The sequence below is a fragment of the Acinonyx jubatus genome, chromosome A1 (assembly GCF_027475565.1).
Source record: "Acinonyx jubatus isolate Ajub_Pintada_27869175 chromosome A1, VMU_Ajub_asm_v1.0, whole genome shotgun sequence".
In the NCBI taxonomy this organism is placed as follows: domain Eukaryota; kingdom Metazoa; phylum Chordata; class Mammalia; order Carnivora; family Felidae; genus Acinonyx; species Acinonyx jubatus.
The window spans coordinates 154,283,642-154,296,614 of NC_069380.1; the positions used below are offsets into that span (position 1 = coordinate 154,283,642).

At 37.6% G+C, this 12,973-nt stretch overlaps 1 protein-coding gene across 5 annotated transcripts in view; it reads right to left on the minus strand.

Annotated features, from left to right (window-relative positions):
* Positions 1 to 12,973, minus strand: part of KIAA0825 (KIAA0825 ortholog) — a 382,909-nt gene that overhangs the window by 173,841 nt on the left and 196,095 nt on the right. The window contains exon 21 of one of the 5 annotated variants that reach the window (XM_053222285.1): positions 522 to 2,071. The exons of the other annotated variants lie outside the window; for them this stretch is intronic. Within the exon in view, the coding sequence (XP_053078260.1) occupies positions 2,056 to 2,071 (16 nt within the window). The 3' untranslated portion in view covers positions 522 to 2,055. Of the gene's footprint in view, positions 1 to 521; positions 2,072 to 12,973 lie in introns of those variants that run through there. 5 annotated transcript variants of the gene reach the window in all.

The window sequence follows — 12,973 nt, forward strand, 5'->3', positions numbered from 1 at the left end:
GGAAAGCATTTAATTCGGATAAAAAACTTCATAAGGGACACTGTAAGAATTCTGCTATTTTAAAGAATATTTCCACCGTTTTAAATTTTAAAACATTAAAAAAAGATAAAACAAGGCCATGAAAGAACTTTAGAACTTCATAATTGAATTGCCTTACAGTGAATGAAAATATGGTTGATAAGTTTTTTATACACAAAGGTATGTCTCACACTTTTTTGTAAATGCTGCTTTTTCCTACACTAGAATAAGATATCCAGACTTAGTACATAGATGTTTTGGCAGAGTATCATTGGCCTTTGTATATTTAATGTTCACTTAGCTATATTTAAAAGATCAAATGCCACCTTGAACAATATTATTGGGGTGTTTTAGTTCTATTTTCAAGTTAACATTCATTGTATTTAATACTGCTTATAACATCCAGAAAATTAAATAGAGTTTGGTTATGTTTTTTATACGAGAACTCTCATTTATAATAGTATTTAATAGGATGATATTTATTTATTTATTTTAAAAAAAAATTTTTTTTTTCAACGTTTATTTATTTTTGGGACAGAGAGAGACGGAGCATGAACGGGGGAGGGGCAGAGAGAGAGGGAGACACAGAATCGGAAACAGGCTCCAGGCTCTGAGCCATCAGCCCAGAGCCTGACGCGGGGCTCGAACTCACGGACCGCGAGATCGTGACCTGGCTGAAGTCGGACGCTTAACCGACTGCGCCACCCAGGCGCCCCAATAATAGGATGATATTTAAATGACAGGTAAAAACTGGTAAGAGCAAAGAACTACCTAATTTCCCTTAGCCTAATGCTTCTCCAGCTTTCATTAAGCATATGAATCACTTTAGTATCTTATAAGAATGCACAGTTTCATTCAGTGAGTCTTGGGTAGGACCCAAGATTCTGTATTTCTAATGCTGCTGTTCATGGGACAAGCTTTGAGGGGCAAGTTTCTAGAGAACCCACACAACTTCTATTGACACCACACTTAATTCTATTTCCTCTGCTCAATGAGCACCAATGTACAATACAACACTTTCCAGTCGATAGAGTGAAATTGCACTGAAGAAAAAAGAAAATATGAATCTCTGAGTTACGGGTAAGTTCCATTTGTACAAAAAATAAAAAATACAGGTTACCGAAGGAGTTACAAAATAGATCTAGGAACATCAGACTTAAGGCCATCACATATATTTTACTGGAGTTCACTGAAATCCTCCCAAAATATAAACTATATATTCATTTTTAAAATTACTGTCATGTTGTTGTAAAACTCTTGACAAAATCACACATCAAGCTTAAAGTTTAACTTGACTTCTTTTGTGATGTGCCAATTTTTAAGAAATAAACTAAAACAAAGTAAAAATTATGATTCCTTGGAGATCAAAAAAAGCAAAAATTTGAGCTGTTAACTTGGCGTAGAGAATTTCTTCTAGTTAAAAAAACTACTCTCCATAGTCCTTCCATTAAAAAACATCTATAGACATCTCCTCATGAATGAAACCCTTCGGAGAGGCATAGCTCAAGCATATGCACATGCAACAAAGTGGATTTTCACTACTGATAAAGCTTTGACACAGGCAAATTCCATTCTCCATCCTTTCATGTAGTGTAAGAATAGGCTTTTAAGATAAAGGAGAGGAAAGAAGCATTAAGAAAAATAAGAAATAAAAACACTGATAGAAATTTTTAGCAAAGAAAAAATGCCAAATCTGATTGTTTTCAATAAATCTGAATTTTATTATATAAAATAAGCTTATAGAAGGTTTGGAGGAAATTTACCAGTTCAAAATCACATGTTAAAGACAAAAGAGTTGGAATTTTGCTCTGTTAAAATGTTTGTGGATGGGTCTAGTTTGACAATTTAGCCTGTCTGATGTGACTTTCACAGTCTGTTGGCAGTTTGTAGGCAAGCCATCACACCTGTGACTCTGTAGTTGATTAATGAGTCTCTCAGCTCATTGCTACCATCTGAAGGAGGGCTATGGCCTTTCTGAGCTTCACTGGTTTATTCGCCTTAAACTGCAGTCCTGCTGGGGTATCTTCCATAAGAAAATCACACCTGGTTAAAGCTAATAAAAACCGCAATATGTCATTTTCTAGACAAGTCAAAAAGCATGTAAAACTAGACAAAAGATGTATTCAAGTAACATGAATGTAGTTTTGTCATAACCTGCCAATCCAAAGAGTAACACAAAAAAAGCTGTCCTCAATGACATGTTTCAGTGTCAACTTTTAGAGTGATAACTCTGAATTCTCTGGGCTATAAGAGGGCTTTCTACAATGGCAGCTCTGAGGCTATACAATATGTATTTTCATCAGACCGGGGAAGGTTCTAGTTCATGACCAGCCAGCCATTTAACTCTGATTATCTATAAATGATTAATCTAATTGTTTAAAGTCTTGTTTCAAGTTCTTCAACATTAGTTGGTCCACTTTAAGTGTGTGTAATATTCTTCCAACTTTTTCTTGAGTGCAAGACAGCACTGCAATTGCTTTCTCTCCAGTCTTGCTCTGGAGACTGAAAAGCCATTTAAAGCCTTTCCCTATCTTAAAACAAAGTATGAGGGGCACCTGGGTAGCTCAGTCGGTTGAGTATCCGACTTCAGCTCAGGTCATGATCTCACTGTTCCTGAGTTTGAGCCCCGCGTTGGGCTCTGTGCTGACGGCTCAGAACTTGGAGCCTGCTTCCAATTCTGTGTCTCCCTCTCTCTCGGTCCCTCTCCCCTTCATGCTCTGTCTCTTTCTCTCAAAAATAAATGTTAAAAAACTAACAAAAAACCAAAGTGTGAGCCAGAGAAGAAAGGGGGAAGGGGGGAGGAGGAAGGAGTTGTGGAGAGAGAGAGAGAGCAGGGGCAAGTGAGAGAGAAAAATGACAGAACTCAAAGAGCAGATAACCTGAGGTCTACTGTATACACAATGTACTATAGGGCAAAGTAGGGAAGAAAGCAGTAAGGAAATATGTTAAGCTAGGAAACTTATTCCCTTCACGGTTTAATACCATAGCTTCATCTTTTGAGGCACTCTGAAGGCTCAAAACATCAGGAATACTTAAATACTAAAATTCATTTTAAAGGTAACTACCTGTTGTTCTTTGTTTTAGATTTTGGACCAGCATTCCCTTCTAGTAGCTACATACACCATGCATGGTTTAGCTATCATTAAATGGCAGATGGAATCACAACACTCTCAGTAGCACTACAATAAATGAGCAGTGAAGGACCAAAAGCCTCTGTTCTAGCAATTACTAATCTCTGATGCATGATATACACAAAATTTTAATATCACTGTACACATTATCAGTGAATAGTCCTCTCGTTTGGAAGGGCACACCTGCATGATTTCCTAGAGTATTTATTCAGATCCCCTACCGCCATGTTTCCATTCATCTGAAATTGAAATTTAAACTAAAGAGTGAATACTATTACTATGCATTTTACCCAAAATGTGAAAAGAAATATTTTCCTTTATTTTACCGTGGAATAATCTGAGAATAATTCATCATTATGATCACAGCTATCGCTATTTTTCCTGTTTCCTATTTGATGCCTGTATTCGGAATTAGGGAATGAAAAATACTTAGTACTCTACTTATCTGAATTTCTAACTCTGTGATTTTTATATGGAAAGATTGATTTTGGCTAATAAACATACTGATTCCTTCACCAATTTAATGCCAACAATGACTTTTTAACCATTTCAAAGTGTTTGATCACTTCAAAAAATTTTCAAATTGTTGTATCAACTATTTCAATCCTGGCTGCAAAGTGGTATCATGTGGAAAACTTTTTTCAAGTATCAGTAACTGTTCCCCGCCCCAGAGATTCTTATTTAATTTGTCAGCTGGAGGCCTGCACAGTGTGTGTGTGTGTGTGTGTGTGTGTGTGTTTTAACACTTCCCAAATAATTCTAATGTGTACCCAAGATTAAGTACTACTGTTCTATGTAGTAATCCTCATGTTTATATTGTTGACCTAAAAGGATAAAAAATTTAATCCTAAAAGGGAAAAGATATTTCTCAAATTAAATTGGAAAATGAAATCATCAATCTTTAGGATTCTTAGACCTATTACAGTTTCTAAGAAAATATGCTTAGACCATTAGTCAGAAACTTTGGGATTGAGTCATTGTTCAGCCAGCCCTAGGAAGTCATTAAGTCCCTCAAGACAAATGCATTCTGACCTATAAAAGGAGAAAATTAAGACTTCTTCTAGCTTTAAAAGGATTTTCTCAAATGATCTCCAAGAGCACAGAATGTTGTTCTTAAATGTTAATCAGAGTACTTATTTGATTCTATATACTAAAGGTGGGATTTAAGCCAAGGCGACCAAACTTACATTACTGAAACTATATCATTCTCCTCTCCTATCTGTGGCAGACATTGCTAACTGATTACAGCACAAGAGGGAAAAAACAAACAAACAAACAAACAAAATACTCTCCTGGAGTTTGCACTCAGAATAAAGCTATTTTCTCTTTGGGAGTTAAGTGCGTATTAGCTGTTACAGGACTTCAGGAGTCACCACCCCAAAATATGACACTTTGGTATACGGACTACTTTGACCTGAAGACACTGGAAAAACAGCAGATGCAGGGAGGGGCTTTCCCTGAACAACTCTTATCTGCCTAAAACACTTCCTCCAAAAGAAATTCAGTTGTCCCCTCCAGGGGAGTTTCATCAATGAGGGAAGATTGATTTTTGTCACAGAAGAGACCGGAAGTTGACAGTATCCCTAGACAAACTTTGTCACCAACTATCACCCCTACTATCTATTCTTCTAAGGGCCCACTCTTATTTCCTAAGTGGCCTAAATTCCCTCTCCCCTTCCCCTATTAAGATGGCATATAAGGTCTCAAGTCTCACTATTTTTTAGGTATTCACATTTTCTCCCATAACACCCACATGGCATATGTTAAAAATTAATAAATTTGTATATCTTTTCTACCATTAACCTGCCTGTTGTCAGTTTATTTCATAGACCCAACAGTCAAACCAAGGAGGGTAGAGGGGAAGTCTTTCTTCCTCTACACTGTTCTTTTTAAAGAGATGATGTAACAGAGTAATCAGCAGGAGACTAAAAATGTCCAGGAAGAATAAAAAACTGTTAGCACAGTTCCGGAAGGACACCATGACTCACAACATGTGACTAAGTCCTAATGGCAGGCACAGCTTCATGGAGGGATGGCCTACTTCTACTCCCCAAACAAACTGCTTTGTCGTGACCTAGGTTCTGATGTCAATTCACCTAGAGGGAGGGGATTGCCAGATCTGCTTGAAGCTGTATTTTTCACTGTACGTAACCAAAATGGAGCTCTGGATTTTGCAAAAGACTCTTGTGAGCTTGGTTAGTGTGAGTCAATATTCCTTATAGGAAATGAAATTGTCAGACTTTCAAAGCTACAGACCAGATCACAAATAAAGTGGAAATACCAATAAAATCATGTCCTTCCCAAGGGATCAGCTGGTCCTCTAGCAGCGGGGCAATGACAAAACACTTGCAAATACAATTGAAATAACTAAAATAGTTCTTACATAAAGCATTTTCTTATACAGACTAAGAAAAAGGAAGCTTTTAAAAAGTGCCAAAACCTTTCCATTTTTGTAGGTTTTTCATATTTAAAAATAATAATTAACATAAATGTTGTAATGAGGTAATCGGGCCGGAGTCAATGCTCTTTGAGGACAGGGCCCCCCTCTAACCCAGTGCTAGATGCCATCTCTCATGATAAATCCTGTACCAAAAGACACACTAGTCACACCATCTGCTGCCTCCAGGGAGATAAGTTGCACATTTCAAAGTATGGCAACATTCCACTATAGCATAATGAAGAAAATGAAAAACATATTAGCAAACTGAACACTTTGGGGAAATTTCATTTTCAAATTGTGTGCTGTTTTGCTTTTAAAGAAGTAAAATTATTAAATAAAATGTGCGAGAGGAAGCAAATATTCTCCCTTGTAGCAAAATTACGAATGTTTTTACTTTGTGAAAAATAACATTATTTCCAACGAATGCATTAAAATCACACATATAATCCACATTCACAGGGTTGTTATGAACAAACATCTATAGCTGACGCGCACGTACTTTTACTGAAATCAAATTTCAATCCTAAAATTTGTTAAATGATTTGCTAAATGAGAAAAATCAGCAATTAATCAAGAAACAATTCCACTTTAATTTCTTCCCCAGAAACCCTCTGGGATCTAGAAATACAGTTGAGGCCATGTCAGACCAGCCAGTTCACAGCAACAAACATGAACGTGCTGACTTGGAAGCGTCACTACCTCTCTTGGGCGTTTCCACCACTGAAATTCTACCATCCACGGAAAAACTGAAGCACCGAAGAACAGAACGTGCAGCCCCAGTACAAGTTGCAAGTACATTGAGAGATTAAGAGCAAGACAAATCAGGTGCCCCTCTCCTACTTGACCAAGGCCAGTATTAAACTAGCACATCTTGTCTGAAGAGCCATCAATCATGTACCAAGAGTGCCCCTCACAAAGGTACATCTCATCCAAGCCGTATAAATATAAAGCAAATAGAATTTTAGTGACAGACTACAAGGCCATTTAATCTATGAATTACACAGGCTCTGCAATTGCTTACACATGCCTGGAAACCTTCAGGGTCAGATGAGGCCAAGGATTCAAAAGGAAGAATCTGTAGCTGTTAATATTCTCCACGTATAAGCCTAAATAGGACAGTTGCCCCCTTCTCCCCATACCACCCCTCACTCAGTTCAACATCTGACTTTGTCCTAAGCAGCCCCCTATTCATCACGCCTGTATGCTGTGGACAGAGCAGATTTGCCAATGAAAAATGCAGTGAAGAGACCATTACTCTAGCCAAAATAACCCGGAAGCAGCATACTCTCTCTCTCATGGTGTGTTACCATCTACCTCAAACCCTTTGTCTAGATTGCCTCTCATGTTGGCTACCTGGCTGACTCATGTTCAGCTTAAGTGTCACCACGTCCTGGGCATATTTCCCGACTGGTCCGGCATTCACGTCAGGTCTGCAATCTTCCACTGTATGTCTATGGTAACTTGCATGAACCTCTAGGATAGCTATAGCCACTGATTTTTCAGTCTGTCTTCTCCACTGGATTCTGAATTCCTTGACAGCAGGGGCTGTGTCTGGCTCATGTCTTTATCTGCTGTGCCTAGAATGTTTAATGGATGGATGAATGAACAAACAGTCACAGATCCATCTATTTACTCAAAGTCTTGCTGGACTGAATAATGGGACAGAAGTATTCTTATAATCAACACAGTGTATTCTGTGGGTTACATAATACCTGGCTTTCATATGCTGGTAAACGTATTATTCTCTATATAATAAAGTAACAGGAGTCTGGGTTGTCCTTTATACAAAGTTACCTGTTTGCAGAGAGTCCTGACTATCTTTAAGTCCTTTAGAGAGCTGACTGTTGCAATGGACAAGTAGATGTTCATCACTGGCTTTGGGTTAAGTCAGATGCACAAATGCAGCAAAGACATAATCCTGATGAAAAGAGCTTACTGGGCAAGTGACACAGGTAAACAACAAAAACTTAATCAGGTTACTGACTCCTTTCCAAAGAGAGACCAATTCTCTCATCTTAGGACTCTTTTTATAGGTTTTAATTGATTAACTTGGAGTTAACAATTATTTGACAAGAAGAGAATCACAAGCTCCCATTCCGGGTCAATCACTAAATCACTAAAAGCTACTCTTTGTAGCTTTAAAACATTTCATTTTATAGAAAACTAAAATATTCCCTTTTTGCCTTCTATTTTTCTGAGTCACAACATTCATCCTGATATTTTTTTCTTCCAAAATTCTATTCAGAATGATGACTGAATGCTCGAAGGGTATTTTAAGATTTAAATGAGAGACAAGGACAGATTTGTTACCTCAGGTGGGTGGAATTATAAGGTACATGGTGAGGCAGAGCAAGAGATTAGTGACTTTTACTTTCCACAATGCCCATATTATTTCACTTCTCCTGAGCATACATGTAATTTAAAATAGTTTCATAAAGGTTTTAAATAAATGAATTAACAAAGCCTCTTTCTGTTGGTGATCCTCTCCCTACCTCAGAAAGGCCTAAAAGCAAATAAAAGTCATTCCAGAACAGTAAATTGAGACCAGCAGCCAAAAAGAAGGAACAGCACAGTGGCATGCCTGAACATTGTGCTTTATGGTCTAAGTGTCAAGGGAGAAGAGAGCCCTAGTGGCTTGCTTCCCTGGTGCTGGCTATCTATCTATCTGAGGTGACAACCAAAAACTGGTGAACATTAGAGAGTAGCATATGCTGAACATTAACATGTATAACTGTCCATAAATGCCCTGAGAATTTGGAAAATGGGGGATTTTTGAGATCTCTGTGTCTGGAGATGGGCTTGATGGTGGACCCAAGCGGGTCAAGGACAGACTTGGAAGATGAGCCAAGGGAGGAAAGGAGACAAACCCAGGCAAAGGGGTAGGCATCGCTGACACAGATACCAGGAAATGCTCAAGTTTGCAACACTCATTCTCATATTCCAGCTCTATCAGTCTTCTCCTCTGGAGCCTCCAGTCTACCAATGACCTGAGGTGAAGTTGAGTCCTGGTCAGGCAATGGTGAAGGGTCTCTGTCTCTGAGAACAGATGTCCAGACCAAATTTTGCCATGGATGCCAGAGCCCTCAACTTGGACCCCATCTCTAGATCCTGATTTCTGAATAACTCAAAATCCACAGCTGAAAACAAGATCTGGTACACATATTTTGTGTGTTCATTGATTAGTTGTTAAATATTGGCCCGTTCTGGTCACACCCGTTCTGCCTTAGACTCACGAATGACCAGCATCAGCTTCCTGAGCTTCTATTCTGCCTTGAACCCAGACCATGCATCACACAGCCAACACCTAATAAAAAGTTCTCTAGACATCTCTTTTCTCATTTCTGCTTTTTCTCCTCAGTCCTCCCTTCTCTCATTTTGCAATTATCAGGATGCTTGGGTTGTGCCTTACTATTTTATCCCTGGCCATATGTTTATCCTTACACCTTACCCTGGCCTGTGCAAAGAAGAGGACGAAATAATAGCTAAAAATAATTATAAGTTTTATAGAGCATAACCTGTGCTCCAGGCTTTGTGCTAAAAAGTTGCTGGGATTAATTGCTCTGAACTGCCCATTCAATAAGAAAGGTGCTGCATGCAGTCAAGAAAAAGGAAATTAAAATCAAGTGGTAGAGAAAGATTTGAACCACAGGTTGCCATACTCCAGAGTGGGCAAAAGGAATTGTGGGTCTGTTATAAAAAAGGGATTTGTGAATGCAAAGACCAGATGAAGGAGGCTTTGAAATTGGGGCTAAGGAGTTTGGTTTTGGTGCATAGGCGATGTGGAGCCACAGTAAGCTTCGCAGTGGAATATATTTCTGTATATTTCATTCTAGCTTTTATCTCTTTGAATATTTGGTAATTTGTAATACAAGTTTGCCTGTGTCCTTTTGTTTACCACCTTTATTCTATCAGCATCAGTAACTCATGTATATATATACATGGCAGTGTAACATGGAAAAACAAACCAAACCAAGAATCTGGAATGGCTAGCTAAATTGTGCTGTGGTAATTTGGCATAATGCTAAGTTATTCAAAATAAAAATTATGTCTTGCATTGATGAATGGCAAAAAAAAAAAGTTTGGTGAAAATGTAGAAGAACCCACAATGATAAGTATAGATCCCCCCTTGTGAGGTGCAAAAGGATGTCTTTGTTATGTACATATAAATGTCACTAGGAGAAAAGAAGAGCTGAATCAAGGTGGTGGCATTAAATTATAAACATATTATTTCTGTGTTGCAAAAATGTGAATGCTATTTTCAATTGGTTTTTATAATAATAGAAAAACTTAAAGAGAAACACACATTAATCCAGCAGAGATCAATGGACTGGAAGTCAAGGAGAGAGTAAGCAGGGGATCTAGCCACCAGTGGTTGGGGCACTGGATTTCAAGGGTGGCAGTGCTGGGGGACAGAGAGTAACAGTGTGAGAAATTTTCAGAGGGAAAGCTCTGTGTCTAACAGAATACAGATGAAGGGAGATGGAAACTTCGTAAAGTCATTCAAGATTTCTAGGCTGGGGCTAGAAAAATGTTAGTGCCATGAGTGGAAATCACACAACTCTAAAGAGGAGGCAGTTTCAGATGAAGGTAATTATGATGTAGGATTTCTATATGAGATGAGAGTTATTACATTAAAATATTATTGCAGTGAAAATGTAAGTGTATGTGACCTAGAATCTCATTGAACAATTGTACAACCAGAGCTACAGATGACTCCATGGCATAGATTTACAGGTTCACATTGCTGGGCCTAATCCATTCTGGGATTTGCACTTTTTAGCTAACATAAAATTTTAAAAATAAAATAAAATTTGGATGTTTTTACCTAGGTATGCACTCACCTCCATCCCATTGTATTATGTCTTGCCTTCACATATTTATATTATTTGCCCAGGCCTGAAGGCATTTGATTTTGAAACCAGGATAAACCCTCAAAGCCACAGAAGTGAAGGAGTTCATTGCTGAAAAGAGGTTAGGAAAGGATATAGAGTGTTTGAGAATGGGAGGACCAAGGCTAGGAGGCCTTTAGCAGTATCTGAGGAAAGAATAAATCAGAACAACTGTCTTAAAAGGAATCCCAGAAAGAGATATAGATGTAACTGGGGATGGGGGCGGAGGGAATAATCAATAACAAGGGGGAAAAATCTGAAGAAAATCACAATACTGAAGGGACCTACTCAATGCCAAGAGAAATCAAGGACTCACACAAAGATAGACATGATGTCATTTCAGAATGACAAGAGGTGAAGGGGAGGTGGGGGGTATGACTTAAAAAAAAAAAGCATCCAGGGAGACAAAAAGGGGGGAAAGAGTCCTTTTGGCATCAAATTTCTCATAGGCAGTGTAAAATATAGGCAGATACAATTTCTTTATAAAGTTAAACATAAATGTACTAGACAATCCAGCATTCCCACTTCTAGGTATTATCCACATGAAATAAAAGCCTATGTTCATGTAAAAACCTGCACACAAATGGTTATAGAGACTACCCACAATCACCAATACTGTGAACAATTCAAATGTCCCTTAACAGGTAAATGGATCAACAATAGAACATTCACACAATGGACTACTACTATTCTACAGTAAGAAGAACAATTGGAAGAATTTCAAATGCATCACGCTGAGTAAAAGGAGACAGATTGAAAAAGCAACATAGTATATAATTCTATTACTATACCTTCCTGAAAGAAGAAAACCACACAGAGAACAGATCAGTGATTGCCAGGGATTGAGACAGGGAAGAAATTGACTACAGAGGGTCAGTGCAAGAGAACCTTTTTAAATGATTTTTTTTTAATTAATGTTTATTTATTTTTGAGAGAGATAGAGTGCAAGCAGGGGAGGGGCAGAGAGAGAGGGAGATATAGAATCCAAAGCAGGCTCACCGACTATGAGATCATGATCTGAGCCAAAGTCGGTTGCTTAACCGATTAAGCCACCCAGGGGCCCCTAAGTGATTTTGCTAGTCATGATTGTTGAACAATTTCATGCATGTTTCAACTCAGAACTATATACACCACTCATGAATTTTATTTTATGTAAAATAAAAGTACATAATATAAACAATACAAATCAATTTAAAAATGGAGGTTGTACCATATGACATAAAAGTGGCCAATGGAAGAGCTAAAGTGAAATTTTATTAGTAGAGCTTGAAGAGGAGGGGACAGGAGATGGTAGTTCAAATTCTGTATCTTTCATTGCAAGGAATCAATCATATTAAGTTGATAAAGTTTTAACAATTACTGGTGTAGCATATCCCTTAGATGTGTCAACTCAAATAAATAAAAAAAAGAAATAGCTCAAATGGTTACAAGTGAGTGGGATTTCTGTGACTGAGGAGCTGGGGTGGGGAACTTTCTCTTTCATATCTTCCTGTACTATTTGAAATAATACAAGTGTATGTATTGCTTATAGTTGATAACAAAACAAATTTCACAGTTATATTAATACACATATTCTGGACACAAAAACATCTTCATTTAATTTTTTTTTCACCAGAGCTCCTATTTTGGCGGAAAAAATCAGATTTAAGGCTGCCCCTCAGGGTACATAAAGGTGAGAGTCTCATTGACAACATAAGAAAGCACTATGGACATCCTAACTAGTTTCACACACAACAAAACAGAAAAGTACTGAAATAATAATATCACAAATGTTAAGAAAGTGAACATTATTGTTCACATTTGTTATACTATTTCATTATATTTAGGAAACATTTAAATCTCTCTCATAATTATGTCCTAATGAAAATATCTTCAGAGATAATTTCCTGTCTTTACGCTGATGTAGCAACATAAACAGAGACATTCTATGGTGACCAATAAGCCTAAAAAGCAGTCAATGGCCTTTTCATCTTCAACCAAAATGAGTCAATGGGTCTATGACAACTACTCGTGGATGCACCCATGTTGAAACTTTTTGCAGAAAAACATCACAGAGGGTTTGGGTTCTGAAAAGAATTTGACAGGGGAAAGACTTAAAGAAGAGTTATTGAAAAAAAGAATGTACTTCATACAAGCAAGTTTTTAATAGCTTTTGATATATTGCAAGAACCCCAAAGTGCCAGTATGTGAATGCATAATTAGGTAGGCACAAATTCATTACAAAGTGAATTTTGGTTCAACTTGACAAGTGAAAAATTCTCCCATGGCTGCTTTTGAGAAAATTATTATACCTTCCTTTCATCAAAATGTTGCCAATTCTGCGTTTCTGTCAATAGCATTTAACCTATTTATTTAGGTAGCCTGTTTTCTGCTTCACTGAATTAACGCAGACCTTCATTTAAATCACATTCCTATTAATTTATACAATACATACACATACACTCTCTCACGTAGGAGAGAACCACTGTTTGCACCCCACTATGGTAGCAATGGAG